This window comes from Garra rufa, chromosome 7 (genome assembly GCF_049309525.1).
Source record: "Garra rufa chromosome 7, GarRuf1.0, whole genome shotgun sequence".
NCBI lineage: Eukaryota > Metazoa > Chordata > Actinopteri > Cypriniformes > Cyprinidae > Garra > Garra rufa.
Genome location: NC_133367.1, coordinates 26,762,136 through 26,789,732, shown reverse-complemented (window position 1 = coordinate 26,789,732; position 27,597 = coordinate 26,762,136). Strand labels below are relative to the sequence as shown.

Sequence of the window (27,597 nt, the reverse complement as noted above, 5' to 3'; positions counted from 1 at the left end):
AAAGTCTCTAATATACTTTGGTTAAAAATTCTAAATAGTAGTGTAAAAAAAACAGCTTTTTACCAAAATCAGCTCTGCAAAATATCAGCTCAATTTATCGCATGGGCCCTTTAAACGCAAATGAGCTCTGCTCGCCCCGCCCCTTTCTGCAGAGGGATTACGAGCTGTAATGTTTAGTTTAGCCGCATTTAGCCGTGTTTATCGGCAAAACTTGCCAACAAGCACATTATTAAGAAAGGCCATTTGCAAAGATGCATAAAAAACCCTTATACTCACTTCTGCTATGGGTGAAGCTACATCAGGAACGATTCACACGAACATAGATGCATCTGTAGATCGGGATCGGCGCTTTTCTTTCAAAAACGAAAGTAACGTTGTCCTCTGCCTCTTAAGCGGCTCAGATGTTGGGAGTAAATGACTACTGCTATGTCCATTATTACATCCAACATCAGAACTCCTCAGTCGCTCAATTAGAGTCTTTCTCTGCACAAGTCACACAATGGCAATTGTATTCGGACTGTTTCAGCTCAGTGAGGGCGGGTTTAAGGTAAGACGCTCATGTCAATCATCTGTGTTTCGTCACAATGACAAGAAGCTGAGAATGACCTGATTTTAAAAAGGGGATATTACTTTTTTAAAGATTAAAAAAAAATACCACTGGGTGGATTTTTATTATTGTAGGGTGGCTGTGTACACTGTAAAAAGTTTTCACCAGATTCAACTTAAAAACCTAAGTTTAGCAGCTTCCTTAAAATTTTAAGTTCAATCAGCTTAAAACTACAAGTCATTTTAACTTATTATAATAAAAATGAGTTGATTTAACTTGTGAGTTGAAATGACTTAAATTGATTTAACTTAAAATTTTAAGGCAGCTGCTAAACTTAAGTTTTTAAGTTGAAACTGGTGAAAACTTTTTACAGTGTACACAAACTGCCAACACACAGTAATGTTCAAATAACATGTAAAACTTAGTTTTGCATCCAATGACCCCTTTAAAAGGAGAAAGCAAATGTGCAGATATATATAATTATTGTTTTGTCTTACAAATGCAAAAAAGGTTTGGGGAAGACATGGCTCCCATTGCATCAGATTTAACAGAAGAGAAAAGAAAGCAGCTCTGTGCCTTGCTGGGGAATGCTGAGCTGTCTCTTCTCTACAAAGCTTCAGTCCATGGATATCAAGCTTCTGCCTTCCATGAGCGATGTGACAATCAGGGTCCCACCTTACTTGTAGCCTACAACCATTCATACGTCTTTGGTGGATACACTAGTGTAGATTATGCTCAAAGTGGGAAGAAAATTAAAGATAAAGAGGCTTTCCTGTTCAGCATTCGATATGGAGACCCTCTCTGCATCAAAGTTAACAGTGGATATTATGCACGTCTCGATGATGCTGAAATGCCCAACTTTGGTCAACAGTTGTACTTTTGCCATGAAAATCAACCAGTTGTGAAAGAACTGCGGAGTGTGGATTCATTCAGTTTTAATGCTGCAAAGTTGTATGGAAACATCACTGAGCTGACTGAATGTGAGGTGTACAAAGTCAAACAGAGTAAGTCAATCATCAGAAAAACATGTGTATCATACTGAGTCCAGTCTCTTAAATAAAAATTTTCAGTTTCTGTTGCTCTATTTAATTTATATTGTTTCTATTATTAACATTAGCTTAACATTTGTTTGACAATAATATTTGTTCAAACTTTACAGTCCTTCAGGTTAGTGTAAAAGTGAAGCCATGGAGAAATTGTCTTTGGACAGCAAAGTATGTTTCCACTTGTGTTATTTTATTTCAGCTGATTTCATATAGCAGTTTTCAATAATAAAGTTGTGATCTGTTTTGTAGACAATTTTTTATTTTATTTTAGCCATTAATTATGGACATTCAGCATTACAGTAAAGGGGGTTTGGTCAGTTTCCTGGATGCACAGCCATATTGGCAATACTCAAATGTAAACAACAGCATGGACTGCATGTTTTATGTTCCAGCTAACAATTTTTGGTTCTTAGAACGTTCCTTATTGGCTAGCCAGGAAAGTTTCCTTAATGTAAATAGATCATTCCCTTCAGGTTAGGAGAACATTCCGATAACCTGCTGGGAACGTTCTCAGAATGTTGCGGGAATGTTCCTGCAATGTTCCCCTAACCTAAGGGGAACGTTATATTTAAGTTAAGAAAACTTTTCTGGCTAACCGATAGGGAACGTTCTATTTATGTTCCTAGAACTTACTTAGATGTAGCAAGCAGGGAAGGGTTCACATGGTCTTTTTCTACAGGACTCAGAGTGAGTGAGATGTTGTTTTGTCTGTGCAGGTTCAGGAGGTGAGCTCTCGGTTAGGTGTGCCGGTGTCTTGTGTGTTATTTTCATGCATAGGCTACTATAAAAGACCTGTTGGTTTTTGTACTTGATTTGTTTGTTTTTGTACAAGCTTCACCCAATCTCATAACTGAATAATCTTAAAAAAATAAAAAATGTAGGCAAATGGAGTAAGGCCAAAATTTTATATCCTTTGGGCACCTTTTATCCACCTCCCTAAGCTGCGATCAATGACAAGGATAATGATAATTACAGTTTTTCTCAATTGCTAAAACACTATAACCAGTCTTTTGAACTAAAATTTCAAAACTATAATGCCATTTTTGAAAAAGCACACCCATTTCCCTAAACTATAAACACTATTCCCTGCTTTGGCACATGAGTTATATTTGGTGAACTGTTACTTCAAAACTCTACACACAAATCCCTACATTTCTCAGTGCTTACACCATGAGGTCATTTAGAAAGCACAAGCATTCAATATTGTTCACTCAAGTCTGCGAAGTTTGAGCTCAATTAGCACACAATTACCCAACTGGAAACACTAGGAGTCAAAATTTAGCACACACCAATCAGAACCTTCGATGGAGATAAAAGGATAAAAGTTTTTCTCAGTCACTTTGGTGCATTTCTCAGAACAGAAATGAAATATACATTTGTCTGCAGTTTCCTACATTATCAGTTGCTATTGTCATGTTGCTCAAAATGTATTATATACTGTAGTTCTCTGTGCAATAGTCTTACCCCTCAAAACATCAAGTCATTAGCTCATCGTATAAATCATTACCTAAATGCAAAATTTTTGATCTAGTTGTCCTAAACTGTCAATCATATATTCTACACATTTCTATTAGACTTTTTGTAAATTTGCCATGAATTATTCAAGTGACTCTTGACTTTCACTAATGAAGATAATATAGATCAACCAATGATAAAGCAGTTCTCTGAAATAGATCAAAGGTACATCTCATGAACCTTCCATTGGAAAGCATATAGACAGAGGACAACACAGGAGTTACAAATTCCGACAGTGGACTTTCTTATTTTTATTTTCACCTTTGTGCCCATATTTCTTTTTTTTTTTCTGTTTCACAATGACGTTGTGTGCTTTTATTTAATTTTTTTTATTTTTTGTCAGACCACTAGTACAAGTGTAACTGTGAATCCTATCCAGTCTTTTTCGATCAATATCCCACATACAGTAATGTGTAATTTTGAAGAGGAAGAGTAGGAGGTGAAAGAGGAAGAGGAGGAGGAGAAGGAGGGCGATGACGACAACAACATGGAAGAGACAGAGGAAGAGCAAGGGCAAGAAGACAAGCAGTCTCATATATTTTAGTTGATGAGTGCCAGGGTTGGATCAGGCATGCAAGAGGATTTGACCCCTGCTGCCTGGCCAGGGCTAATTTAGCCTGTGATGCTGAAGAGGTTCTTTGGCCTGTCCCAGACCAAAGACAGGATGCTGGGCAGAATAATTATTTTGTTGTTTTTTGCTGTTTTGTACTGTACTCTACAGTACATTAAATTAAGGAATAAAACACTTGCAAAGGAATAGATTTGTTGTGTTCATCATGTGAAAAGTTTTTTATTTGTATTGTTTTTGTAGTATTGTTTTGAATTTATCTCATCAGTGTGTAAAACTGTGTTGTAGTGTGTTTGTTTTTGAGGATTTGTGTGTCATGTCTGAAAGCAAAGTTTGGTTTTTCAGCAAGATTGAATTGTTTTGAGTGGAGAGCTTCATTTTGACCTCAATATAGGAAGTTTGGGGAAATGAGTTAGGAGTTGTGGATTTGTGTTTAGAGTTTCGCAAATAAGAGGCATAATTTCAAGAAATGTGTTTAAGCAATTGAGAAAAACTGTAAGAGAAGAGGTAATAATCGTCTAATGTTTTTGCAAGAGAAAGCTGACTGTGAAAGGTGAGCTACAGATTCACATACAGATTTTAAGGTAGGCTACTTACCCCTGATAAAAAGTGTATCCCCGGCCGAAAATACGGACTGAAAAGATAGAGTAAATGAAAAAATTATTTGATCTCCTGCTGATTTTGTATGTTTGCCCACTGACAGAATTGTAACACAAACTAGTAGTGGTAATATTACAAAAGTGAAACAAAATATAAATAAATGAATTCCAGAATTCCAGAAGTTTCGATATCTGATTATTCTCTAGCGTTTACACGTTTTATTATCAATCAATTTATACGTTTATTTTATTACGTTTTTTATAATATTATTATTTTTTTAGGCTACCAATTTTCTCGGCAGTTTTGCCCTACACAATATTTCAGAGCTTGACGTATCTAAAAATAATTAGGCTCTATTCATTATAAAACTTCCATGAGTTTATAAGATGTTATTCATTTCCATTTCTTTTCCAGATCAAGTAATCGTTAGAACCCTGGTTTTAAAATAAAAACGATTGTTGAGGGAACAAATAACAATAAGATCATACTTATATCTTAATTTTTTAGTGTACTTTAAAGCTTGGGTCCCACCCACTGAACCCTTTTTAAGAACCACAGCAACCAAAACAACGGAGATTGACACTCAGAATAGACCAATAACTTTTCTGAATCCTGTAAAAGGAGGCGGGGCTTCAGCCAGACGTGGACCATGCTCATAACGTTCATCTTTCAGGAAATAGCGGACATTTAAATGTTTATTGCACAAAGAAAAGCTAGATAAAGGTAAGCATCGTGGTCGACATAAAATCTTAATATCATAAAGGTATTACATATTCTATGTTATTATTCCACATGAACACAATTTTATCTTAATGGTAAACGCAGTCTGTTTCTATAGTGAAAGGCGTTTCTCTGATCTGAAACTAGTCTTTAACGTTTAACTAATTATAATTTAATCACAGTGATTTAACAGAAGTCTGTCCTTTAATATTATTATTACATTTGTTGTTCTGGTCACCGTTTCCATTCACGGTTTGTGCCAGTTCCATTTCTGTCAGTTATGTCTATAAGTTTTGTATTTTTTCCCCTTGTCTTTACCACCCAGCTACAGAGAAAGCAGAGAGAGGTCAAGTTAATATCTGGTAAGTTCTTGAAATGTGGATATGGATTCCTAAAGATAAACTGACAAACTTTAATTAAATAAAATATAATTAAAAAAATAATAATAATAACAATAATAATAATTGTTTTGTCTTAATGCAAAAAAAAAAAAAAAAAAAGGTTTGGGAAAGAATGGCTCCCATTGCATCAGATTTAACAGAAGAGAAAAGAAAGCAGCTCTGTGCCTTGCTGGGGAATGCTGAGCTGACTCTTCTCTACAAAGCTTCAGTCCATGGATATCAAGCTTCTGCCTTCCATGAGCGATGTGACAATCAGGGTCCCACCTTACTTGTAGCCTACAACCATTCAGGCTATGTCTTTGGTGGATACACTAGTGTTGATTATGCTCAAAGCGGGCAGCAAATTAAAGATAAAGAGGCTTTCCTGTTCAGCATTCAACATGGAACCCCTCTGTGCATTAGAGTTAAGAGTGGGCGTTATGCACGCAATGATGATGCTGGAATGCCCAACTTTGGTGAACAGTTGTACTTTTGCTATAAAAATCAACCAGTTGTGCAAGAAATTTTTGCTTATGATGCTGTTTCATTCAATTTTAATTCTGCAAAGTTGTATGGTGACAACAATGAACTGACTGAATGTGAGGTGTACAAAGTCAAACAGAGTAAGTCAATCATCAGAAAAAAAATGTGTATCATATTGAATTTGAGTCCAGTCTCTTTTTTCTGTTTCTTTTGTTCTGTTTATTTTACATTGTTTCTGTTATTAACCTTAGCTCAACATATGTCCGACAATAATATTTCTTCAAACTTTTCCAGTCCTTCAGGTTAGTGTAAAAGAGAAGCCATGGAGGAATATTGTTTCGACAGAAAAGTATGTTTCCGTTTCAGTGTTATTTTATTTTGGCTGATTTCGTATAGAATTTTCAATAATTAAATTGTGTTTTGTTGAATCTGTTTTGTAGACGAAAGGAAGAGCTGATTGAGATGATCAGGAATTATAAACCCCTGATGGGGTCTGTGAGTCAGGTCAGAATCCTGATGATCGGTCCTGTAGGTGCTGGAAAATCCAGTTTCTTCAACTCCATCAACTCCATCTTCATGGGTCACGTGACCAGCAAAGCCATGTCAGGATTTGCAGGCACTAGTGTCACCACACAGGTATGGATTTAACAGTTAGTTTGTTTGAAGAACATCTCTTGATAACCTCAGGTCTTGATGTGATTCTCTTCTTGGTTGGTAGTTTCGCACATATCCAGTGAAAGATGGTTGTGAGAGAAAGCCGTTGCCATTTGTGTTGTGTGACACCATGGGACTCGAGGAGCAATCAGGAGCAGGACTGAATATTGAGGACATCAGCAGCATTCTTCAAGGTCACGTACCAGACCGCTATAAAGTATGAATTAAATGAATTAAAGTATGAATTGAGGATTCAGATTGAACTTGTCCTTTAATATACTTCCTGTTAAATTTTCTTGATTCAGTTCAACCCCACAGCACCGTTTAAACCTGATGAGCAAAAGATGTTCAAACCTGCATCTCTACAGGAGAAGATCCACTGTGTGGTGTACGTGATAGACGCCACCAAAATCTCCCTCATGTCCAACAAACTAGAAGAAAAACTTAATTCTATACGTAGTCAAATAAACTCACTGGGTAAGCTAACTAACAACATTTTTAGACCATTTTGCATAACTCTCGACAAATGCATTTTCCATGATGGGCTGAAAGTTTGTTAAAAAATGTTCAGGCATACCCCAGATCGCCTTGATGACAAAAGTAGATGAAGCATGTCCTCATGTGCAGAATGACCTTCGAGACACTTATGCCAGCTCCTACATCAAGTCAAAGGTGAGGCGTGGTCACATGATCACATGGTCTGTTTCTACAGGACTCAGAGTGAGTGAGGTGTTGTTTTGTCTGTGCAGGTTGAGGAGGTGAGCTCTCGGTTGGGTGTGCCGGTGTCTTGTGTGTTACCGGTGAAGAACTACAGTCAGGAGCTGGAGCTGGAGCTCAACTGTGACGTCCTGCTTCTCTCTGCTCTACAACAGATGCTTCGCTTTGCGAACGACTTCCTGGATGATGATCCCATTTAGACCATATAATGTCCTGCATAGATAGGGGTTTACACTGATCCACTACAACATTGATTATCTGCCAGTGCCATTGTGTTTTGCACAAAAAACACATAAATATGTGGAAAAATGTTTATTTTTTAACCCTCATTCTGACACTCTGTTTAAAACGACCTGTTTTAAGGGGCGGTCCTTTAAGGTCACTGTTACCTCTCACTACTGCATGTAAGTGTTTTGATCAAAATGAAATAGTATTTTCCCGACAAAGCATTAAAGAAATCATTTTACTTACAGTTTGTGATGCAGCTGCAGTCAGATCTAGTACCGCTTCATCTTTTAACAAATGTTTCTTTGTGAGTTCTCCATGACACTGTGCCTCATTAACAAAACCAAATGCTCCGGTCACTCCTCTGACACAATCCAAGTTGCCATTCAAAATAAACTATCCACTTGCTCCTGATGCTGGGGTCCTTTTGATATCTGTACAAAGTCAAGAACAAGCCGTTTAAACAAAATGTGTCAAAGCAAACGTTTTTCCACTCCAATTGCCGACAGACTCAAGTGCGTAAACTCTCAGAAAGGGAATGTGCATCTGTATATATTGTATCCAGTGCAGACATGATAGTGGCATTGATTGTAATTATTATTTGTCTTTGACATGAAGCGACACTTGAATTCAGTGTAATCAAGTGTCAACCATTAGCAGCTGAACGCCAGTGGGTGAAGCCTATGGTGAGAAGATGACTCTTCATTGATGTCTTTCACTGGAGGCAGTGTTTATGCAAACAACTGCACCCGGGTGACGTCACCTAGTAGCTCGGATCCAAACAAGCTATTAAAAACATTTTCTCTCAGTTTTAGCTATTAATTATGGACATTCAACATTACAGTATAGAGTTTTACTATGACACTTAGGCTATGGCACAGTTTGGTCAGTTACCCGGATGCACAGCCATATTGGCGATACTCAAATTTAAATAACAGCATGGACTGCACGGTTTATGTTCCAGCTAACAATTTTTGGTTATTAGAACGTTCCCTGTTGGTTAGCCAGAAAAGTTTTCTTAATGTAAATAGATAATTCCCTTTAGGTTAGGGGAACATTCCAGTAACCTACTGGGAATGTTCTCAGAATGTTGCGGGAATGTTCCCCTAACCTAAGGGGAACGTTCTGTTTATGTTCCCAGAACTTACTTAGACGTAGCAAGCAGGGAAGGGTGCAATATTTTGACAAAATAGTTAATAGGTGGTAAAGATACGTACAAGTAAGGGATAGTGTACAGGCAGCCGGTAGTTATCGCAGAAATAAGCCCCGACAGTGTGATCAGGACCCGACGCGAAGTCGAAGAGGGTCTTGTATCACACTGAAGGGGCTTATTTCCCGATAACTACCGGCTGCCTGTACATTATCCCGCTTATTACACGGCTACTTGCCACATGAGGAAAAAAACTGGACATGAATATGAATTTGAAACCTTTTATTGGCATATTTGTTTTAAATTAACATTTTTATCCTTCCGCGAAACGATATAGTACCACGTGACTAACATTCAAACTATGTACGCTAGTAAGACAATTTAAATAGATTAATGTCGAAATTTTCCATTGTTAATTGTGGTTGTCCAGTGTTTGTCACAAGATGGCGCCAAACGGTAATCTTTGTTGGCACGGAGGGATTTTTAAACATACAAGTAGTACCGGCTATGCGTTATTACTTTGGAGCGGTGATTATTTGAAAAGAACGAACCTGCAAATGTCTCAACTGACCAATCAGAATCAAGCATTCCAAAGAGCCGTGTAATAAGCAGTATTAATTAAGATATTAGCCTAATATTTCACCTACCTGACCGGAAATTATAAGAATAAACACGAATGTTGTCAAGATTCTTGAACTGGAAATTCTGATCCTTCAGTTTAGCCGTGTTCCTCAGTTTTTTGCACTCTTCTCCTTGGTTTGTTATAACCTTTGGCAGTCTATTGTACTCCAAATGTTTTTTCTTGTCCAAACGATTAGTACAGGCCAAAACATGACCATTTTCAGCAGCAAGAATCAGCGAAATTTGCATTCCGTTCGGTTCAGTGGCATTGTTTATGTTCAGTGCTGATAAACAGATTGATGATGCTTGTTGAAAACACTCTATAATTGAAAGCTATTCTTTTTAACATGTAATAGTCTCTGAAAATCTAACAATTTTAAGTAAAACAATCTTTAAATAAACTATTAATTGTACATGCATAAACTATATAAATTCATCTTTATTCATACATCAGCCAGCAGATGATTTGTCTTGTCCTTTGTTCTTTGATGTACATGGCAGACTACAGCAGGTTTTACTTTAAATGCAGCACTGTCTCTTTAAAACCTTACGCACATATATTTTTTTAAAAACTTTAAAGTAATTCAGGACCCATTAGAAACCCATTAGAAAACTGCGTAGATGGTTGAATAAACATATTGGCCTTTATATTGAAAAATTAGCTAGCCAGAATGTTTCAAATAGGCTTATTTTCAACACAGTTCATTGATAAATGTCCACATTTTTCTATTATTAGGCTATTTTTATTTTAGCATATTTCAGTCTTTTTTTTTTTTTCATTATAAGCTAAACCCCCTCATACTATGATTTTGCTGTAAATGTCAAGAAAACTGCTTTGTCAGAGAGGGGGAATTTTACCCGCACTCTGCTTTTACCCACATGTGCGCCAAAATGTCCCCTTGGTACAAATTTTATCTTAATTTTTTGTTAAAAATTAAAAACTAGAACATTTAAGTTTTGTTTCACAGAAAACTCACTGTACTAGAGGGGGCGGTTTCCCCAGCTCTGCCTACCAAAAGTAACGTCAGACACGCTCACTTCTTCATAATTTCTTGCACAAAGATACCGCTACAAAGGTAAGCCAATATAGAAATTAAAAATATATGTATTATTATTCTTTGTATTTTGAAGTTAGACAATGCAAAAACGTACGTTAATTCTATCGATTTTCAAACGATAAAGTATTAGATATCATATCTAGCAGTAATAATAATAGGTCTTGTACAAACAGTTATGCATTACAGTGATTAGAAACACACGCACACACACGAAATCCCGTGCTTTATTCCATTTTTAATGTTTACGTCGTGCCACTGGTTTCAGTTTCATTTCCAATTAAACGAACTCGATTCTGTTAAAGCATCGCTTGCTCATTTATGTTCTTTAATAGTAAAAAAAAAGCCTAAATTTCACTATAAATATTCACATTATTTAATGCATTCGCTAGTTTAAACTAACATTGTGTGCGGCAAATGAATAATTTTAACTTATAAAACTGATTAGTGTATGTACATCAAGCAAAATTTAGACCTACATGTTGTGTAAGTTCATTGTTAGTTCAAGCGAATATACAACCTTACTGTAAAGTGTTGATACCCTTTAAGTGTACATAAAACAATGCATAAACACTGTAAAAACAAAACAACTGAATAAAACAAGTATTACTGGACATTTGACAAGAAAATACTACTTCAGTATTTTCTACTTATCCTCTTTAAAATGCTTGCTGTTTCTAATGAATTTCTAGCAATTTATAAGTGAAAGTTGTTTAAAAAAAATTTGCATGCTGTTTTCTTTTGCCTTAAGGATGCAAAGGTATGCTCAGAACTCTCCTCTCACTTCTAACTTATCTGAAGAGCAAAGAAAGAAGCTCTGTGACCTGCTGGGGAATGTGGAGCTAACTCTTCTCTACAAAGCTTCAGTTCATGGATATAAAGCTTCCGCCTTCCATAAGCGATGTGATAATCAGGGTCCCACCTTACTTGTAGCCTACAACCATTCAGGCTACATCTTTGGTGGATACACTAGTGTAGAGTATGCTCAAAGTGGCCAGCAAATTACAGATAGAGAAGCTTTTTTGTTTAGCTTTAAAGGCAAGATCCCTGTCTACAGCAAAGTTAACACTGGGCATTATGCACGTTATGATGATGGTGGAATGCCAAACTTTGGCCAACAGTTGTACTTTTGCCGCTATAATGAAGTTGTGTATAATGAAGGAAGTAAATCATACAGTTTTAATGCTAAAAGACTGCTTGGAGATGACACGGAGCTGACTGAATGTGAGGTCTACAAAGTCAGAGAAAGTAAGTCAATCAGAAAAAAAGTGTGTGTCATGTAGTAAATATATATCCTTGTTTAGTTAATAGACTTGTTAATCTCAGCAGAAGTTGATAATCTTTACTCAGTATTCATTCTTTATAGATGGACAGCGCTGTGTTTTAGGTTTAAAACCAGAAATAACTCAGTAGATATCAAACGATCTGTAAGAAGAGACAAAGCAGTAGTGACCATGTTATGAAAACAGTTACTAACACTTCTGTTGTGACATCACTGTCAGGTGAATTCTGTCTCTTCCTTCTGACGTAACCTCATGGGAATAAGAGAATGAGCGTTGAATCACTGCCTATTGTAAACAAATCAGTGGTAAAATGAAGTGAACAAAGCCAAGGACCGGGTCGTTATGGCAGACTGCCTTTAATATAAGAAGTTTTTAGACCAACAACACAGTTTTGAAACGTACAGGATGTTTATATATACTGCAATTTTGGTTTTTCAGTGCCTGACTACTTTAAGTGTTTGACCAAGGAGAAGCCATGGAGGAATATTCGGTTGACATCTATGTGAGTTTGCACTCAATGTTCTTTCGTTGTTGCTGACTTCATACATTAATATAAAATAATTAAGTTCTTTTTTTTAGACAGAGAGATGAGCTCTTGGAAATGATCAGGAGTTATAAACCCTTGGTGACGTCTGTCAGCCGTGTTCGAATCCTAATGATCGGTCCTGTAGGTGCTGGAAAATCCAGTTTCTTCAACTCCATCAACTCCATCTTCACTGGTCATGTCACTAACAAAGCCATTTCAGGATTTGCAGGCACTAGTGTCACCACACAGGTACAGATTCAACAGGACTCATAATGTTTCCTACAGAAGTCTCTCTTCAGTCTGAGGAATATCTCTTGATGTGATTCTTCTCTTGGTTGGTAGTTTCGCACATATCCACTGAAAGACGGACGTAAGGGAAGGCTGTTGCCATTTGTGTTGTGTGACACCATGGGACTCGAGGAGCAATCAGGTGCAGGACTGGATATTGAGGACATCAGCAGCATTCTTCAAGGTCACGTACCAGACCGCTATAAAGTAAGTGCACAAATCTCCCAACTAGGGCTGCAGGATTTATCGTGCAACCCTACTTCATACTGAATGAAGCTTGAAGAAGGAATGATGTTTGTTCCATGCTAAATTCTCTCAATTCAGTTCGACCCCTCTGCACCGTTTCAACCTGATGAGCAAAAGATGTCCAGACCTGCATCTCTACAGGAGAAGATCCACTGTGTGGTGTATGTGATAGACGCCAGCAAAATCTCCCTCATGTCTGACAAACTAGAAGAGAAACTTGCTGTGATACGCAGGGAAATAAACTCACTGGGTAAGTGTTCTAACAACATTATTTCAAGGCTAAATTAGCCAAAAGTAAACTTTTATGCAAACTGTTGGTTATTTACACAATTTCAGGAATTCCCCAGATGGTCCTGATGACAAAAGTAGATGAAGCATGTCCTCATGTAGAGAAGGACCTTTATCAAATTTATCTCAGTTCCTACATCAAGTCAAAGGTGAGACGCGGTTCACATGATCACATGGTCTATTCCAGGAGTGTCCCACTCAGTTCCTGCAGGAATGCAGCCCTGCAGGGTTTAGTTCCTACCTAACCTTGCTCCCACACACATACCATGTAGTTGTCAAATAAGACTGATGGACTTGATTAGCTGGATCAGGTGCGTTTAATTAGGGTTGAATCTAAATTCTGCAGGGCTGTGGCCCTGCAGGAACTGAGTTTAACACCTGTGGTCTATTCCTACAGGACTCAGAGTGAGTGAGATGTTGTTTTGTCTGTGCAGGTTCAGGAGGTGAGCTCTCGGTTGGGTGTGCCGGTGTCTTGTGTGTTACCGGTGAAGAACTACAGTCAGGAGCTGGAGCTGGAGGCCAACTGTGACGTTCTGCTTCTCTCCGCTCTACAACAGATTCTTCGCTTAGCAGACGACTATCTGGATGATATTGATGTCATTTAGGCCATAAAGTGCTGCAGAGATAGGGGTTTATACCACTTGATTAGCAATAAAATTGTTATTCGGTTTGTTCGGTTGTTCATAATCATGCATAATATCATAATAGTTAAAAATGATGGGAAATGTCAACAAAGTTTATATTTCATTTAAGCTGCACATTATAATTATTTCTTGCTTTTGTAGTTACAATATTGTTGTGCCATGATCAGGTTTATAGTAATGATGTGTTAGAACTAGAATTCAAGATGCTGAAATCTGCATAAGCATTATGAAGAAGTGCTTCTTTTGATAGATTTAAGCTTAAATGCTGCCTTCATGTGATATGGGAAAGATGATGCTTTCCACTTGTGAAGTGGAAATTACCAGTGTGTCGTGTTCAGGTTTGTTGTCGTAGTGAAGAGAAACATGGCGGACTCGCAATTTGTCCTCACATGCTACTTTAGTAAAACAGACCAAATAAAATAACATGAGAAAATTGCCTCCATCAGAACACTGTACCACACAGCACCCTACTAGAGGCGAGCCACGACAAGCTAGCATCTTCTCTTAACGGTATTTTTAAAGACATCACTACGTTTAAATAGCGACGTTATTAAAATCCTTTATGCCCCAGCATTATGGGGGCTACAAACTAACCAACTAAACAGCAGAGAACTTTTAACATCATGCAATGCTTGTCATTCAGTATAGTTTCGTTGCTGTCCACCATGTTGAAAGGTCAAAGTTTATCCCATTTCGACAGCTCCGGGATCATAAAAAATTTCGAGCTTTCCAGTGGAAATTACAACTTGAGTGGGTGTTCATGTGCAATTTAGATGTCGGATTTTGGTATTTACCATAATTACGATAGCACATGAAGGCAGCATTAGCTATTTGTTTTAAGTGTGAAAGTTTCTTTCAGGACTGTGTGAGCTTAAAATTAACAATAATTTACCTAATTGCATATAATTTTACACTTCTATTAAAATGTAAAACAAAAACAATAAACATAATGCCAAAAGACTGAACTATGGTTATTACATGCACGCTACAACAGACATGTTTATTTTAATACTTATAAGCTTTACAGAAATGTATTAAATATGGTCTCTATAGAATGTTTTCACAACATGTCATCAATTGGCCACATTGGCGGCACTTATTGTAAACAATGACACTGAACTGAACGAAACTCGCATATTTTGCTAATTAAATGCTGAAAATGCTCAATTATTGTCATGTTTTGGGCTGTACTAATCAGTCGGACTGAAAAAAAAAAACATTTAGAGTAGCTACTATAGAGTGCCAAAAGTTATAACAAATCAAGCAGAGAAAAAAAACTGAGGATCAGAAGGTGCTTGTGGTTGACCAAACTGAACCTGGATTTTCAGGGCAAGAATCTTGACAACATTCGTGTTTGTTCTTATAATTTCCGGTCAGGTAGGTGAAATATTAGACTAATATTTTAATTCTTCTAACTTCATTTGCCACCTATTAACTTCAGTTTGACAAAATATTGTGCCCTTTCCTGCTTACTAACTCCTTCAATGGTTTAGCAGCTTCCACACATTTTTCTCCCGTGGTTTAGACAGCATAAATAGGAAGAACTGTGCAATCCATGCTTTTGTTTACATCCCAGTATGGCCAAGGATCCGGGTAACCGACCAAATTGTGAAACTCAGCAAACCCTCTTTATTGCGATGTTCCAGTTTTGCGCATAAGTTAAATTCATTTATTCACATGCGATTGAATTAGCTGTTCATGTGGTAGAGTGTCGTGATTTGGTTTGCGTTTTGGTGATTGGCTGGTTATTTTTTGTTTTTGATGTTTTAATCTGGTTAGGGTATACTTGTGTAGCGTTAATGAAGTGTCGAGTCCTACAATCTATGTGCCGGGGCTCAGCCCCAGACGCCCCGGCCCAATTTAATCCCTGTTTATAGTCTGTTTGTGTGTGAGCTTAATGACTTTCTGCACTTGCTATACTATATATATACTTAACGGCAGTAAAAGTACTACAATTTATTATACTAGTAATTTTATAATAAATCGAAAATCAAGACGTCTTGAAAAATATAGGGAGTTTAAAAGGCAGCTGCATAATAATTAATCCTCTGCTCCCATCTATTGGTTATATGGGTAATTCCATATTATTTCCTTGAAGTAAATTTTATTTCACAGCTGTAGAGTTAGAAAATAATAAAAGCTTTAAAATATTGCAAGATTTTAAAAATATGTTCATGACTATGAAGGCAAGTTAGTGATTATCAAGAATACGATTGAGATGTCCTTGAAGAGAAGTATAGCTAGCTAACGTTAGCCTAAACACGTTATGTTTAGCTGTCAGCATTTAAATGTACAACTATGCAGATATGGATAGTACGGGATTACCATTGTTAAATAATATGAAACTGAATGTTCATGCCGCTAACATTATTTATAATGTTGCAATTATAATTTTTATCAGTTTCTGATAAGAACGAGGCAGTAGATGAGTCTCAAGAGTGTCCATCTAATATAGCCTATAGCACATATAAAATGAGCTTTAGAGGAAGTTTATGAGCTGGCTTATCTTTATGCGGAAGTTCTAAAGAACGCTCAAGATATTACAATGTTTAAAAAAGTAAAAACAAAGTAAAAAAACAAAGTTTGCTGGGGAACGTGGAGCTGTCTCTTCTCTACAAAGCTTCAGTTCATGGATATCATATCAAGCTTCTGCCTTCCACCAGCGATGTGACCATCAGGGTCCCACTTTACTTGTAGCCTACTGTCATGATCGGGGCTGTGGGGTTTCCCTCAGCCTCCTGAGGTCGCTATTCACACTGCACTTCTGATAGCATTCACCTGTCCTTGTGTAACGTATCTGGTCTTCCCTGTCATCATGAACTCTTGCACCACACTTCATGGACTACAATCCCCATAAGCCACTGCACTAATCACTGCACACATCTGTTCCTCATTTCCCACTGATCTGATTGCTGCAAACACCTGTTTCACATTTACTGACTGCATTTAAGCCACTCTCACACACAGCCACCTTGCGAAGTCTAATTGTTCCCATGGTCATTATTCTAAGCGTGTTTCTCTGGATTGGATTGCCTGTGTATGACTCTGGACTGTGTACCCCGTTATTGATTCCTGCTGCCTGCCATTTGCGACCACTGCTTGATTATTGAACTGTTTCCCGGATTACCTACGTTGTTCCTGTTTCCTGGCGTTTACTCCTGCTTGTTGACTATTCTATAAAGCCTTGCAAATGGATCCGCACGTCTCTGACTCCTCCTTGTGACACCTTGTCGTTAACACTGATTCACTCACATCTGTTCACTATTATCCGGTCTTTAAATACTCTCACCTTTCTCTCCTGCTTCATGTCTGTATTGTCTTTTGTCATCTATGTTCTTTGATCTCTGCTCTTGACCTTGTTCTCGTTTTTGTTCAGTTTATGTTTAAGTTTAGGTTTAGTTTGCCGTGTTGGCTTTGTTTGATTTGTTTGTTTATTGTTTTATTATTAAAATCATTACTTACCTGCATCTGGACCCAGACCTCCTTGTTTGAACCGTGACAGAATGCAGACATCACTGATGGGTCCAGCGGGGAGGTTTTTTTTTGAGGAGGCGGCGTCCACCCGCTCGGTTCCAGACACGGAGTGGATGTCCTTCGAGGCGGCGTCGGCCAAGCGGTTTGAGTTCAGCTACGCCTGCTTGGCGGGGGTGGACACGCTCTTTCGCGGGGAGATGGTGACAACCGCCATCTCTGTTCCTGACAGCGAGCCGGCTGTGCTCTTTGTTCCTGACGCGGAGGCGGCTGCGCGTCCTGTTCCAGACGCTGAGGCGGCTGCGCGTCCTGTTCCAGACGCTGAGGCGGCTGCGCGTCCTGTCCCTGACGGTGAGGAGGCTGCGCGTCCTGTCCCAGACGCTGAGGCGGCTGCGCGTCCTGTTCCAGACGCTGAGGCGGCTACGCGTCCTGTTCCAGACGCTGAGGCGGCTGCGCGTCCTGTCCCTGACGGTGAGGAGGCTGCGCGTCCTGTCCCAGATGCTGAGGCGGCTGCGCGTCCTGTTCCAGACGCTGAGGCGGCTGCGCGTCCTGTTCCAGACGCTGAGGCGGCTGCGCGTCCTGTCCCTGACGCTGAGGCGGCTGCGCGTCCTGTCCCTGACGCTGAGGCGGCTGCGCGTCCTGTCCCTGACGCTGAGGCGGCTGTGCGTCCTGTTCCAGACGCTGAGGCGGCTGCGCGTCCTGTTCCAGACGCTGAGGCGGCTGCGCGTCCTGTCCCTGACGCTGAGGCGGCTGCGCGTCCTGTCCCTGGTGCTGAGGCGGCTGCGCGTCCTGTTCCAGACGCTGAGGCGGCTGCGCGTCCTGTTCCAGACGCTGAGGCGGCTGCGCGTCCTGTCCCTGGGACGCGTCAGGGACAGGACGCGCAGCCGCCTCAGCGCCAGGAACAGGACGCGCAGCCGCCTCAGCGTCTGGAACAGGACGCGCAGCCGCCTCAGTGTCTGGAACAGGACGCGCAGCCGCCTCAGCGTCTGGAACAGGACGTTTATGTTTAGTTTGCCGTGTTGGCTTTGTTTGATTTGTTTGTTTATTGTTTTATTATTAAAATCATTACTTACCTGCATCTGGACCCAGACCTCCTTGTTTGAACCGTGACACCTACAATCGCTCAAGCTACGTCTTTTGTGTATACACTAGTGTAGAGTATGCTCAAAGTGGGCAGTATATCACTGATGAGAAGACTTTCATGTTCAGTTTTCAAAGAGGAGCCCCTGTTCGCGTTAACCGTAAAAACCAGCCAATTGTGTATGATAAAGGATATGTATTTTATAGAATAATGGGTAATGCACTAAATGATCGTTCTACCACACTATATGGGAATGATACTCAGCTAAGTGAATGCGAGGTGTACAAAGTGGAACAGAGTAAGTTAAGAGTAAGAGTAATTTATTACTTACTGTAGTTGTGTACAGTAAATTATTTACATCTATTAGTCTGTTCTTTTGAAATGTACAGCTATTAACGTTACTGTGAAAAGTTTTATAATAAAACATTTTTAAAAATCCAGTTCCTCAGATCAGTACCAATGTAAGGCCATGGTGGAACGTTCTGTGGACAGCTAAGTTAGTTTTTACTCAGTGTTATTTTGCTTCTGATTTCAAAGAGTATTGTACAGTAATAAAATTGTGATCTCTGCTGTAGACAAAGAGCAGTGCTCATGGAAATGATCAGGAAATATAAACCCCTGATGACATCTGTGAGTTGAGTCAGAATCCTAATGATCGGTCCTGTAGGTGCTGGAAAATTCAGTTTCTTCAACTCCATCAACTCCATCTTCATGGGCCGCATGACCAGCAAAGCCATGTCAGGATCTGCAGGCACCAGTCTCACCACACAGGTACAGAATCAATAAAAATACAGAAAAGCTCAAGGAACGTCTCTTGATGACTTCAGGTCTCGATGTGATTCTCTTCTTGGTTGGTAGTTTCGCACATATCCAGTGAATGATGGTCGTGAGGGAAAGCCATTGCCATTTGTGTTGTGTGACACCATGGGACTCGAGGAGCAATCAGGTGCAGGACTGGATATTGAGGACATCAGCAGCCTTCCTCAAGGTCACATACCAGACCGCTATAAAGTAAGTGCAATCATCTCTATTACGAATGAAGGTTGAAGAACAAATGATGTTTGTTTCATGCTAAATCCTCATGATTCAGTTCAACCCTATCACACCGTTTCAACACAACGAGCAAAAGGCCTCCAGACCTGCATCTCTACAAGAGAAGATCCATGGTGTACATGATAGATGCCACCAAAATCTCCCTCATGTCTGACAAACTACAGAAAAAGCCCACCACCATACGCAAAAAAGTAAACTTACTGGGTAAGTAAGGTAACAGCACTTTAGGATATATCAAAGATTAATTGTAATCTAGTGAATAACAAATTATTTACACATTTCAGGCATTCCCCAGATGGTTTTGATGACAAAAGTAGATGAAGCATGTCCTGAGGTGGAGAAAAATCTTCAAAACCTTTATGCCAGTTCCTACATCAAGTCAAAGGTGAGCTCAACTTTACGGACGATTATTTGGATGATGCTAGTCCCATGTAGGACAATTTAATAAAGTGCCACTAGTACAGTTTTATCTCCCTGTGGAGCTTATCTTCCACACATCTTTGTGTGGAATGTACAATTTATACATTTTGGGATATTATATATTGCCCTTTGTATCTGAGGAACCAATATCCTAATTGATGACTATCTTGACTGTTTATGGGTTTTTTTGACAGTTTTTGATTTTGAGCAACAAGAGAAGCGATGTAAGTCTTCACTGCTTTCCTAGCGATAAGAAGCGAAGAAAAGAATGGAAAGATGCCTCTGGATAAATAAAACTTCCTAAAGATCAGCATCTTTGTTTTCTACACTTTAGCCCTGATGCCACTGAGGCTTTTAGAAGACCACAGCTACTGAAAGAGCTTACAAACGGCAGACAAGAAACGCTAGATGCCATCCTGGCAAAGTCACTGAAGGAGTTTCTCAGCGCAGAATTTACTGGATATCCTGGGGCATTTAGACTCCTTGTGAGGAAAAATAAATGGTACGGCATTTGGTAGCAGTAGCTTTTGCATTGTATCATTATTTTAGTTGTGTGGCACTAAAAATAGCAACAGTTAGTGCCAATAGCTCACAGAGTGCAACCATTTGAAGTCATCGAAATAATGGCACCCCAATAGTCCAAAATATGTATAAAACTTTGTGGATTTTTAAATAACGTAAATCTTTCATGGGTTTTCTGCTATATATTTCAGTGGCGCCCCTATAGTCCAAAATATGCAATGAATGTTGTATGCTCAGTTGTAGTATTTTTATTGCTTCTAATGCTGCCTTCATGTGCTATCGTAGTTATGTTAAATACCAAAATCCGACATCGAAATTGCACATGAACACCCACTCACGTTGTAATTTCCACTGGAAAGCTCGAAAATTTTTATGATACCCGAGTTGCCGAGATGGGATAAACTTTGACCTTTCAACATGGCGGACAGTAACGAAACCATAATGAATGGTAAACATTGCATGATGTTAAAAGTAAAAAAAACTTATATAGGCTATATAAAATATATATAGGCTTATATAAAAACGTATATATAGGCTAGCTAAAATAACCATTAGTAAGTATTGTCTTTAAAACAACTCTACTATTCATGATCAATAAGATACAGCCTATAATTTACCGTTTGCGTTTTGATGCATCCTGTAGCAGATGCATTAGGGAGTTTATAACCGTTTTAAAACTTTTACCTAAGTAGCATGTGAGGACAAATTCCGAGTTCGCCATGTTTCTCTTCACTACGACAACAAAAGCACCTGAATACGACACACTGGTAATTTCCACTTCACAAGTGGAAAGCATCATCTTTCCCATATCACATGAAGGCAGCATAATAGGCTACTAAGATTTAATTAATTTAGACTAGTTTTTTTTTAATATAAGTGGTATATTACAAAAAGATATTGTAATTAACTTGTTAACATGTTAAAGCAAGTTACTTATATTTTGTATTACTGCACCTTTAAATCCCTTGTGGTGTAGTAGAAGAGCCAACGTCAGTGTTAAAAAAAAAATCTGAAACAGATGAATGCTTTTATTGAGACGTTTTATATAACAGTATGACCTCCAAACACGCTAAATAGCAGTGCTGTTAAACTTAGACTTCCTTGATCTAAAGACCAAAAGAAACGGAAGCGTTTGAGGTTTCTTGTTCTGCAAAACGTAAGTGACCAAGCTATTTTTTAATCAACAGCAACGTTTGAGTATATGCACACAGTAAGTTATTTACCCAGTGTTTATCTTCCAGCTAAATTTTATCGAAAACCAATGAATCGAACAGTGTATTTTAATTGGAACAAATTAGCTTTTGATTGTTTATTCGGTGTTCGGTGTATATTTTCAGTGTTCTGACTTGACAGAGGTGTTGTAGCCGGTGCTTTGAAGGCTAGTCTGCAATCTAAATGGGATGCGTTAAGAATTTAATGTTTGTTGTGTTTAATGGTGTTTTAAATGACTGAATATGTATATTAATGTCTTTATTTAATATTGAAGTTACACTGAGTCAAATTATTGGAACGATTAATATAACGTTTGAGGCTTTCTCTTATTATCGTTCGCCGCTCCTGTAACAAATGCTTGTGCCCTGACAAAAATTTCTGGAAGTTCTTCCCAAAACCCACACACTAGTGCGCAGTCGCGTTTTTGAAAAGAACACCCACTAACTTACTTATGCTGCGTTCCAGGCAGGTTTGAGCCTATAGATCACGACGACTCACGACTTTGTAGCGTTCCAGGCAAGTCACGCCAAATTGCCTGAGCGTATTTATTATTATTATATTATTATTAATTTGATTGCAACGTTATATTGTCCTAAAGTCTAGTTTTCCACCGTGTACCAGTTGCATTTACCGCACCCGTGGGGGCTGACATTGTTGTTTCGGGCTAGCCTATGTCAGAACTCGGAACTGGGAGTATATCGATCTAGTACTAGTTCACGGGTGGGAAGTCACGGGTTTGACTGCCGCTCCAGAGCACTTTCATGTGTAGAAGGTTGGAAAAACACGGGTAACGGGTTCTGGAAAATCACACCTGGACAGAACATAACACACTTTTTAGACTTGCTACGTTATTGTTTTTTCTTTTGGCACAGATGCAGAAAGCCAAAATTAGAAAAGTCAGCACAGATACCCTAACTTCTAATTTACCTGAAGAGCAAAGAGAACAGCTTTGTGCCTCGCTAGGGAATGTGGAGCTGACTCTTCTCTACAAAGCTTCAGTTCATGGATATCAAGCTTCTGCCTTCCACCAGCGATGTGACCGTCAGGGTCCCACTTTACTTGTAGCCTACAACCGTTCAGGCTACATCTTTGGTGGATACACTAGTGTTGATTATTCACGAAGTGCCCAGGAAATTACAGATGAGGAAGCTTTCCTGTTCAGCTTTAAAAGTGGAACCTCTAGCTACATCAAAATTAACAGCGGATATAATGCACGTTACGATGATGCTAAATGCCCCAACTTTGGCCAACAGTTGTACTTTTGCCACAACAACCAACCAGTTGTGTATCATCAAGGAGGGAATGCATTCAGCATCAATACCTCATCAATGTATGGGAATGACGCTCAGCTGAGTGAATGTGAGGTGTACAAAGTGGAACAGGGTAAGTCAATCATCAGCTTTATTTCAATTTTTTGTATTTTACACAAAATAATCAACATATTTAGTGTCATTAAAACATTCTGTCTTTGTTCGACAATTCTCAGAGCCTGAAGTCAGCGTTGAGGATAAACCATGGAGGAATGTTTTATGGACACCTGAGTATGTTTCTTCTTTATCTCTCTTTTGCTAATTTCCTGTGCTAATCTGAAATAATAAAACTGATCTGTGTTGTAGACGAAGAGCAGAGCTCATAGAAATTATTAGGAACCATAAACCCCTGATGAAGTCTGTGAGTCGAGTCAGAATCCTAATGATCGGTCCTGTAGGTGCTGGAAAATCCAGTTTCTTCAACTCCATCAACTCCATCTTCACCGGTCATGTCACTAACAAAGCCATGTCAGGATCAGCAGGCACTAGTCTAACTGTACAGGTACAGGATTCAGCAGGACTTAAAAATGTGGTTTTCAAACATAAAACAACAAATGTTCCATAGTGATTTTTGTTTGTTGGTAGTTTCGCACATATCCAGTGAATGATGGTCGTGAGGGAAAGCCGTTACCATTTGTGTTGTGTGACACCATGGGACTCGAGGAGCAATCAGGTGCAGGACTGGATATTGAGGACATCAGCAGCATTCTTCAAGGTCACATACCAGACCGCTATAAAGTAAGTGCATAGGTGCATGTTTTTGGGTTTGTAAATATGTATTAGTAAAGTTTCTATTATTCTCATTTCAGTTTAACCCCATGGCACCGTTTCAACCTGATGAGCAAAAGGCCTCCAGACCTGCATCTCTACAGGAGAAGATCCACTGTGTGGTGTATGTGATAGATGCCACCAAAATCTCCCTCATGTCTGACAAACTACAGGAAAAACTTGCTTCCATACGCAGAAAAGTGAACACACTGGGTAAGTGAACATATTTACACTAATCTTGTGATTAATACAAAGTACATGTGATGTACCTTAAAATGTACCTCAACAATTTCAGGCATTGCTCAGATCGTCTTGATGACCAAAGTAGATGAAGCATGTCCTCTAGTGGAGGAAAATCTTCAAAGCCTGTATGTCAGCTCCTACATCAAGTCAAAGGTGAGATGCGGTCACATGATCACATGGTCTGTTTCTACAGGACTCAGAGTGAGTGAGATGTTGTTTTGTCTGTGCAGGTTCAGGAGGTGAGCTCTCGGTTGGGTGTGCCGGTGTCTTGTGCGTTACCGGTGAAGAACTACAGTCAGGAGCTGGAGCTGGAGCTCAACTGTGACGTCCTGCTTCTCACCGCTCTACAGCAGATGCTTCGCTTTGCAGACGACTATTTTGATGATATACGTCCTGTGGAGGGCAAAACTAAATAAAGTTTTCTCTTAGTTCTTGCAGCCTAGACCAGATTCGGAAAAAGTCAAAACAAAAGCTCTTCAAATAATTTACATAACATAATGAAATTATCACATTGGTCATTTTCTGTCATTTTGCTTTTATGCAGAAACATTCAATACTTTATACTTAAGGTCCAGAATTTCATTGAGATGTTGTCATTGAGCAGAGTACACTTTTTTTTCCTTTCACTTTCACTCAATTTTGTATTTTTTTTCTATCCACCTAATTTTTCAAAGCAGAAGTAAGCTGTATTCTGGTAATGTTTTAGACTTACGGAAATAATGCCAGAGGGATATAATGAGAAGAATATCGAAGTGCAGTAAACGATAAAACAGTCTGCACTACAAACCATTGTGTTCATAATTAAGAAAATACATTTAAATAATATGGTAAGACACACCAGTTTGCAATATCAAGCAGCAAAACAAGCTCTTTTGTACTGTTAAAAATAGCTGGATGAGGATGAGACCGGAAGCCAGACACATTCAATTTACAAATGGCCGCTCCTGCACTTACAACAAAAATGAGGTGGATAGCCTGATGTAAATTCTTTACTTTTGTTATGATTTTGGGGCTCTTGTGACTTTATGCTCTTTAAGAGGACTAATAAATTGACTATTTTGTAAATTTGTTTTGGCAATATCTATTTGTCATTTTTTTTTCAGTGTCATTTTTTTAGACAAAAATATAGCACTGATTGTTTAGACTAGTAAACTGAGGTAAAATATCAACAATATCAATAACAAAAGTGGGTGTGATTTATAAATTGTGTGGCAATAAGTGTCATATGTTCAGTTATTTTAGCTGAAAAATATAGTTATACTTTACTACACTATACTACTATAGTTATAGTTTACTACAGTAAAATTATGTTATAAACTCCAGTCTCTTTCAATAATTACTAATGTCAAATGTTTATATTACTCAAACAGGAAGTACTCAGAGCCTCAGGTCAGTTTCAAGAAAAAGCTGTGGAGGAATATTCTGTTGACAGCTATGTTTTCGTGTTGCTGAATTCATTCAGTAATAAGATACTAAATTTAATTTGGATTAAATAAAGTTGTGATCTCTTTTGGAGATGAAGAGAGGAGCTTATGAAAATAATCAGAAATGTCATACCTATTCAAGAAAAGGAAATGCAAAGAAAGTTATCATCACTTACACATTGCACTGTTGCTGTTGTAGTTGCTTGTTAAATTACTGTGCCATTGTTTGTCACGGTGCGTACAGGAACGGGCAAACAATGAAGGAGTAACATGCAAAGTCTTTAATAAATCCTTAGACTGGGTAACAATCAGACAGGAAACGCAGGAGAACACACCCACAATGAAGTAACACAGATGTAACGTGGTTGCCGGACAAAGAAACAGGGAAAACAAACAAACTTATAAAGGGTGGCTAATTAACTAAGATAGGTGAAGGGGATTACGCAAACGAGCAGGAAGTCCAAACATGGGCATGGGAGAAACCAAAACAAACAGTACAGCAGGGGGAGACAATGGGAGAAACTAAAACAAACAGTCCAAGGGCGTGACATTGTTAGGTTTAAGGTATAACACTAGAATGACATAACTGTATAAAATGGACAATATTTGATTCTGTCCTTCAAGTTTCTTTCAAAACTGTGAACGATTAAAATAACTCTTACTGTACAATTACTATTATAACTTAGCCTATATATAGAAAATATATTCAATAACACAATTTAAATTTTTTTAATAATAATAATAATAATAATAGTAATAAAAGATTTTATTTAATTAACTTGTTTTCAACAGAACACATACTTCAACAGAACTACTGAGTGATAGCATTTAGGCTACCCCTTAAAATAAGGTCATGATTTTGCTTGTTCGACTTAATGCTAAAATAGACATGGTATTTTTTTATACTTACTACCTTTACAGAGAATCATGGAACGGATTAAACTGGGAGAAAATAAAAAAATATATTTTTTTTTATTTTAAATTTTTAATTAAATTAATTGCTAAAATGCCGCCATATGCTGTAGAACCGTCGACGCAGATTCAGGAAGCTATGCTGGAGTGGAGTCTGTGATGTACGAAGTGTTTTTCACTGTTTCATACACATAACGCTACCAAGATAAGCTTCTTAGACGATATAGATATTATTATGGTATTAACTATTCTATGTGAATATAAAAGTAGACCTTTTTTTAGATCAATTTATTCGTTATACTGTCGATTGCAAACGAGAAAGCTATGACTTTACACTTTAACAAACGGTTGTTGCATTACAGTGATAAAAACAAAAACAACAAAATGTTGTACTTTTTAAATGTAATATTATTATTATTTGGCACTTTACACTTTTCAGTTTCTTTCCAGCTTGGAAGATTCTGATTACTGACATTAGTTAATAAGTTAATAAAGTAGTAGGTATCTTAAACTAAACTATTTTGCAATGTTTATTCTTTGATGTTCATATATAAAGAATTACTTCAGGGTTTATATTTTCAATATAGCCTAATTTTCATTAGGCTATATTATTGTTTTATGTAATACGTGTCTTTTTGTCTTTTTTATCTTTTTTAAATACTGTATCACATATTTTAAAAATTAATTATAATTAAAATTAATATAAAATAAAATTGTTCTCTGCAAATTCCTCCATAATCTTGTTCTACGTCTCCCCAAGTACCACTGACATAATTTTCATGCTGTTTTACTGTATCATCAGCTATTTACATTGTTGTATAGACATTTTAAAATTTCATAAAAATATTAAATCAAATTGTTTTCTGCCAACTCCAACATATTCTTGTTCTTCATCTCCCCAAGTACTACTGTGTTGAATTTCATGCTGTTTAACTGTTTCTGTTTAACAGTTTTTATACTATTGCCTATTTCTCCATATAGACACTTATGTCTATATAGTATTTTTCCTTACTTTTTTCAAATTTTGGTTAAAAAATGTTACGGTAAAACAGCATGAAAATCATCACATGGGCATGGTACATGGTGAGATGAAGAGCAAGAATCTTGGAGTTGGCAAAAAATTTTTTTTTGATTTAATATTTTTATGAATTTTTTAAATATCTATACAACAATGTAAATAGCATTTGTCTTGACTTTGGTATGAAATTATTAAAAAATGATACAGTAAAACAACATGAAAATTATGTCAGTGGTACTTGGGGAGAAGTAGAAAAAGATTATGGAGGAATTTGCTGAGAACAATTTGATTTTATATTTCTAATAATTTTTAAAATATGTGATACAGTAAGGTAATAAATAGCATTTGTCTTGATTTTGGTATGCAATTATTTAAAACATGATACAGTAAAACAACTTGAAAATCACCACAGTGGTACATGGGGACATGCAGAACAATAATCTGTTAAGAGTTTTCAGAAAAAAAATGATTTCATATTTTTATGATTTTTTACACATGTCAGATTAATAGTATTTTTATTTGGGAGATAGAGATAGAGAGATTGTTAATAGCATTGGTCCTGACTTTGGTGTACAGTTATTAAAAGTAGCCTAGTTCAATAACATGA

At 37.9% G+C, this 27,597-nt stretch overlaps 3 protein-coding genes and 1 pseudogene across 7 annotated transcripts; all 4 read left to right on the top strand.

The window, feature by feature from the left end:
* The first annotated feature begins 1,070 nt into the window (after positions 1 to 1,070).
* LOC141338581 (interferon-induced protein 44-like) lies at positions 1,071 to 7,869 on the top strand. Of its 3 annotated transcripts, XM_073844170.1 has the most exons (9): positions 4,909 to 4,999; positions 5,322 to 5,358; positions 5,498 to 5,999; positions 6,154 to 6,208; positions 6,300 to 6,495; positions 6,578 to 6,730; positions 6,819 to 6,990; positions 7,085 to 7,185; positions 7,263 to 7,869. In XM_073844170.1, the coding sequence occupies exons 3-9, from the start codon at positions 5,510 to 5,512 to the stop codon at positions 7,428 to 7,430; spliced, it is 1,335 nt and encodes a 444-aa protein (XP_073700271.1). In that variant the 5' UTR covers positions 4,909 to 4,999; positions 5,322 to 5,358; positions 5,498 to 5,509; the 3' UTR covers positions 7,431 to 7,869. The 3 variants fall into 3 exon arrangements, with proteins under 3 accessions (XP_073700273.1, XP_073700272.1, XP_073700271.1); XM_073844172.1 differs by lacking the exons at positions 4,909 to 4,999; positions 5,322 to 5,358; positions 5,498 to 5,999; positions 6,154 to 6,208 and adding exons at positions 1,071 to 1,551; positions 1,707 to 1,761; XM_073844171.1 differs by lacking the exons at positions 4,909 to 4,999; positions 5,322 to 5,358; positions 5,498 to 5,999; positions 6,154 to 6,208 and adding exons at positions 1,071 to 1,575; positions 1,728 to 1,761.
* Positions 7,870 to 11,232: 3,363 nt separating this feature from the next.
* On the top strand, positions 11,233 to 14,499 carry LOC141339003 (interferon-induced protein 44-like). The gene is made up of 7 exons (XM_073844619.1): positions 11,233 to 11,529; positions 12,003 to 12,066; positions 12,144 to 12,339; positions 12,433 to 12,585; positions 12,703 to 12,874; positions 12,961 to 13,061; positions 13,347 to 14,499. Exons 1-7 carry the CDS (start codon positions 11,382 to 11,384, stop codon positions 13,515 to 13,517), a joined length of 1,005 nt encoding a protein of 334 aa, XP_073700720.1. The 5' UTR covers positions 11,233 to 11,381; the 3' UTR covers positions 13,518 to 14,499.
* A 634-nt stretch (positions 14,500 to 15,133) lies between these two features.
* On the top strand, positions 15,134 to 21,467 carry LOC141338069 (interferon-induced protein 44-like; annotated as a pseudogene).
* On the top strand, positions 21,107 to 24,705 carry LOC141338586 (interferon-induced protein 44-like). 3 transcript variants are annotated; one of them, XM_073844181.1, is made up of 8 exons: positions 21,107 to 21,259; positions 22,188 to 22,698; positions 22,802 to 22,856; positions 22,932 to 23,127; positions 23,211 to 23,363; positions 23,435 to 23,606; positions 23,689 to 23,789; positions 23,867 to 24,705. In XM_073844181.1, exons 2-8 carry the CDS (start codon positions 22,188 to 22,190, stop codon positions 24,050 to 24,052), a joined length of 1,374 nt encoding a protein of 457 aa, XP_073700282.1. In that variant the 5' UTR covers positions 21,107 to 21,259; the 3' UTR covers positions 24,053 to 24,705. The 3 variants fall into 3 exon arrangements, with proteins under 3 accessions (XP_073700282.1, XP_073700284.1, XP_073700283.1); XM_073844183.1 differs by having other exon boundaries at positions 21,112 to 21,259; positions 22,569 to 22,698; XM_073844182.1 differs by lacking the exon at positions 21,107 to 21,259 and having other exon boundaries at positions 21,300 to 22,698.
* The last annotated feature ends 2,892 nt before the right edge of the window (positions 24,706 to 27,597 follow it).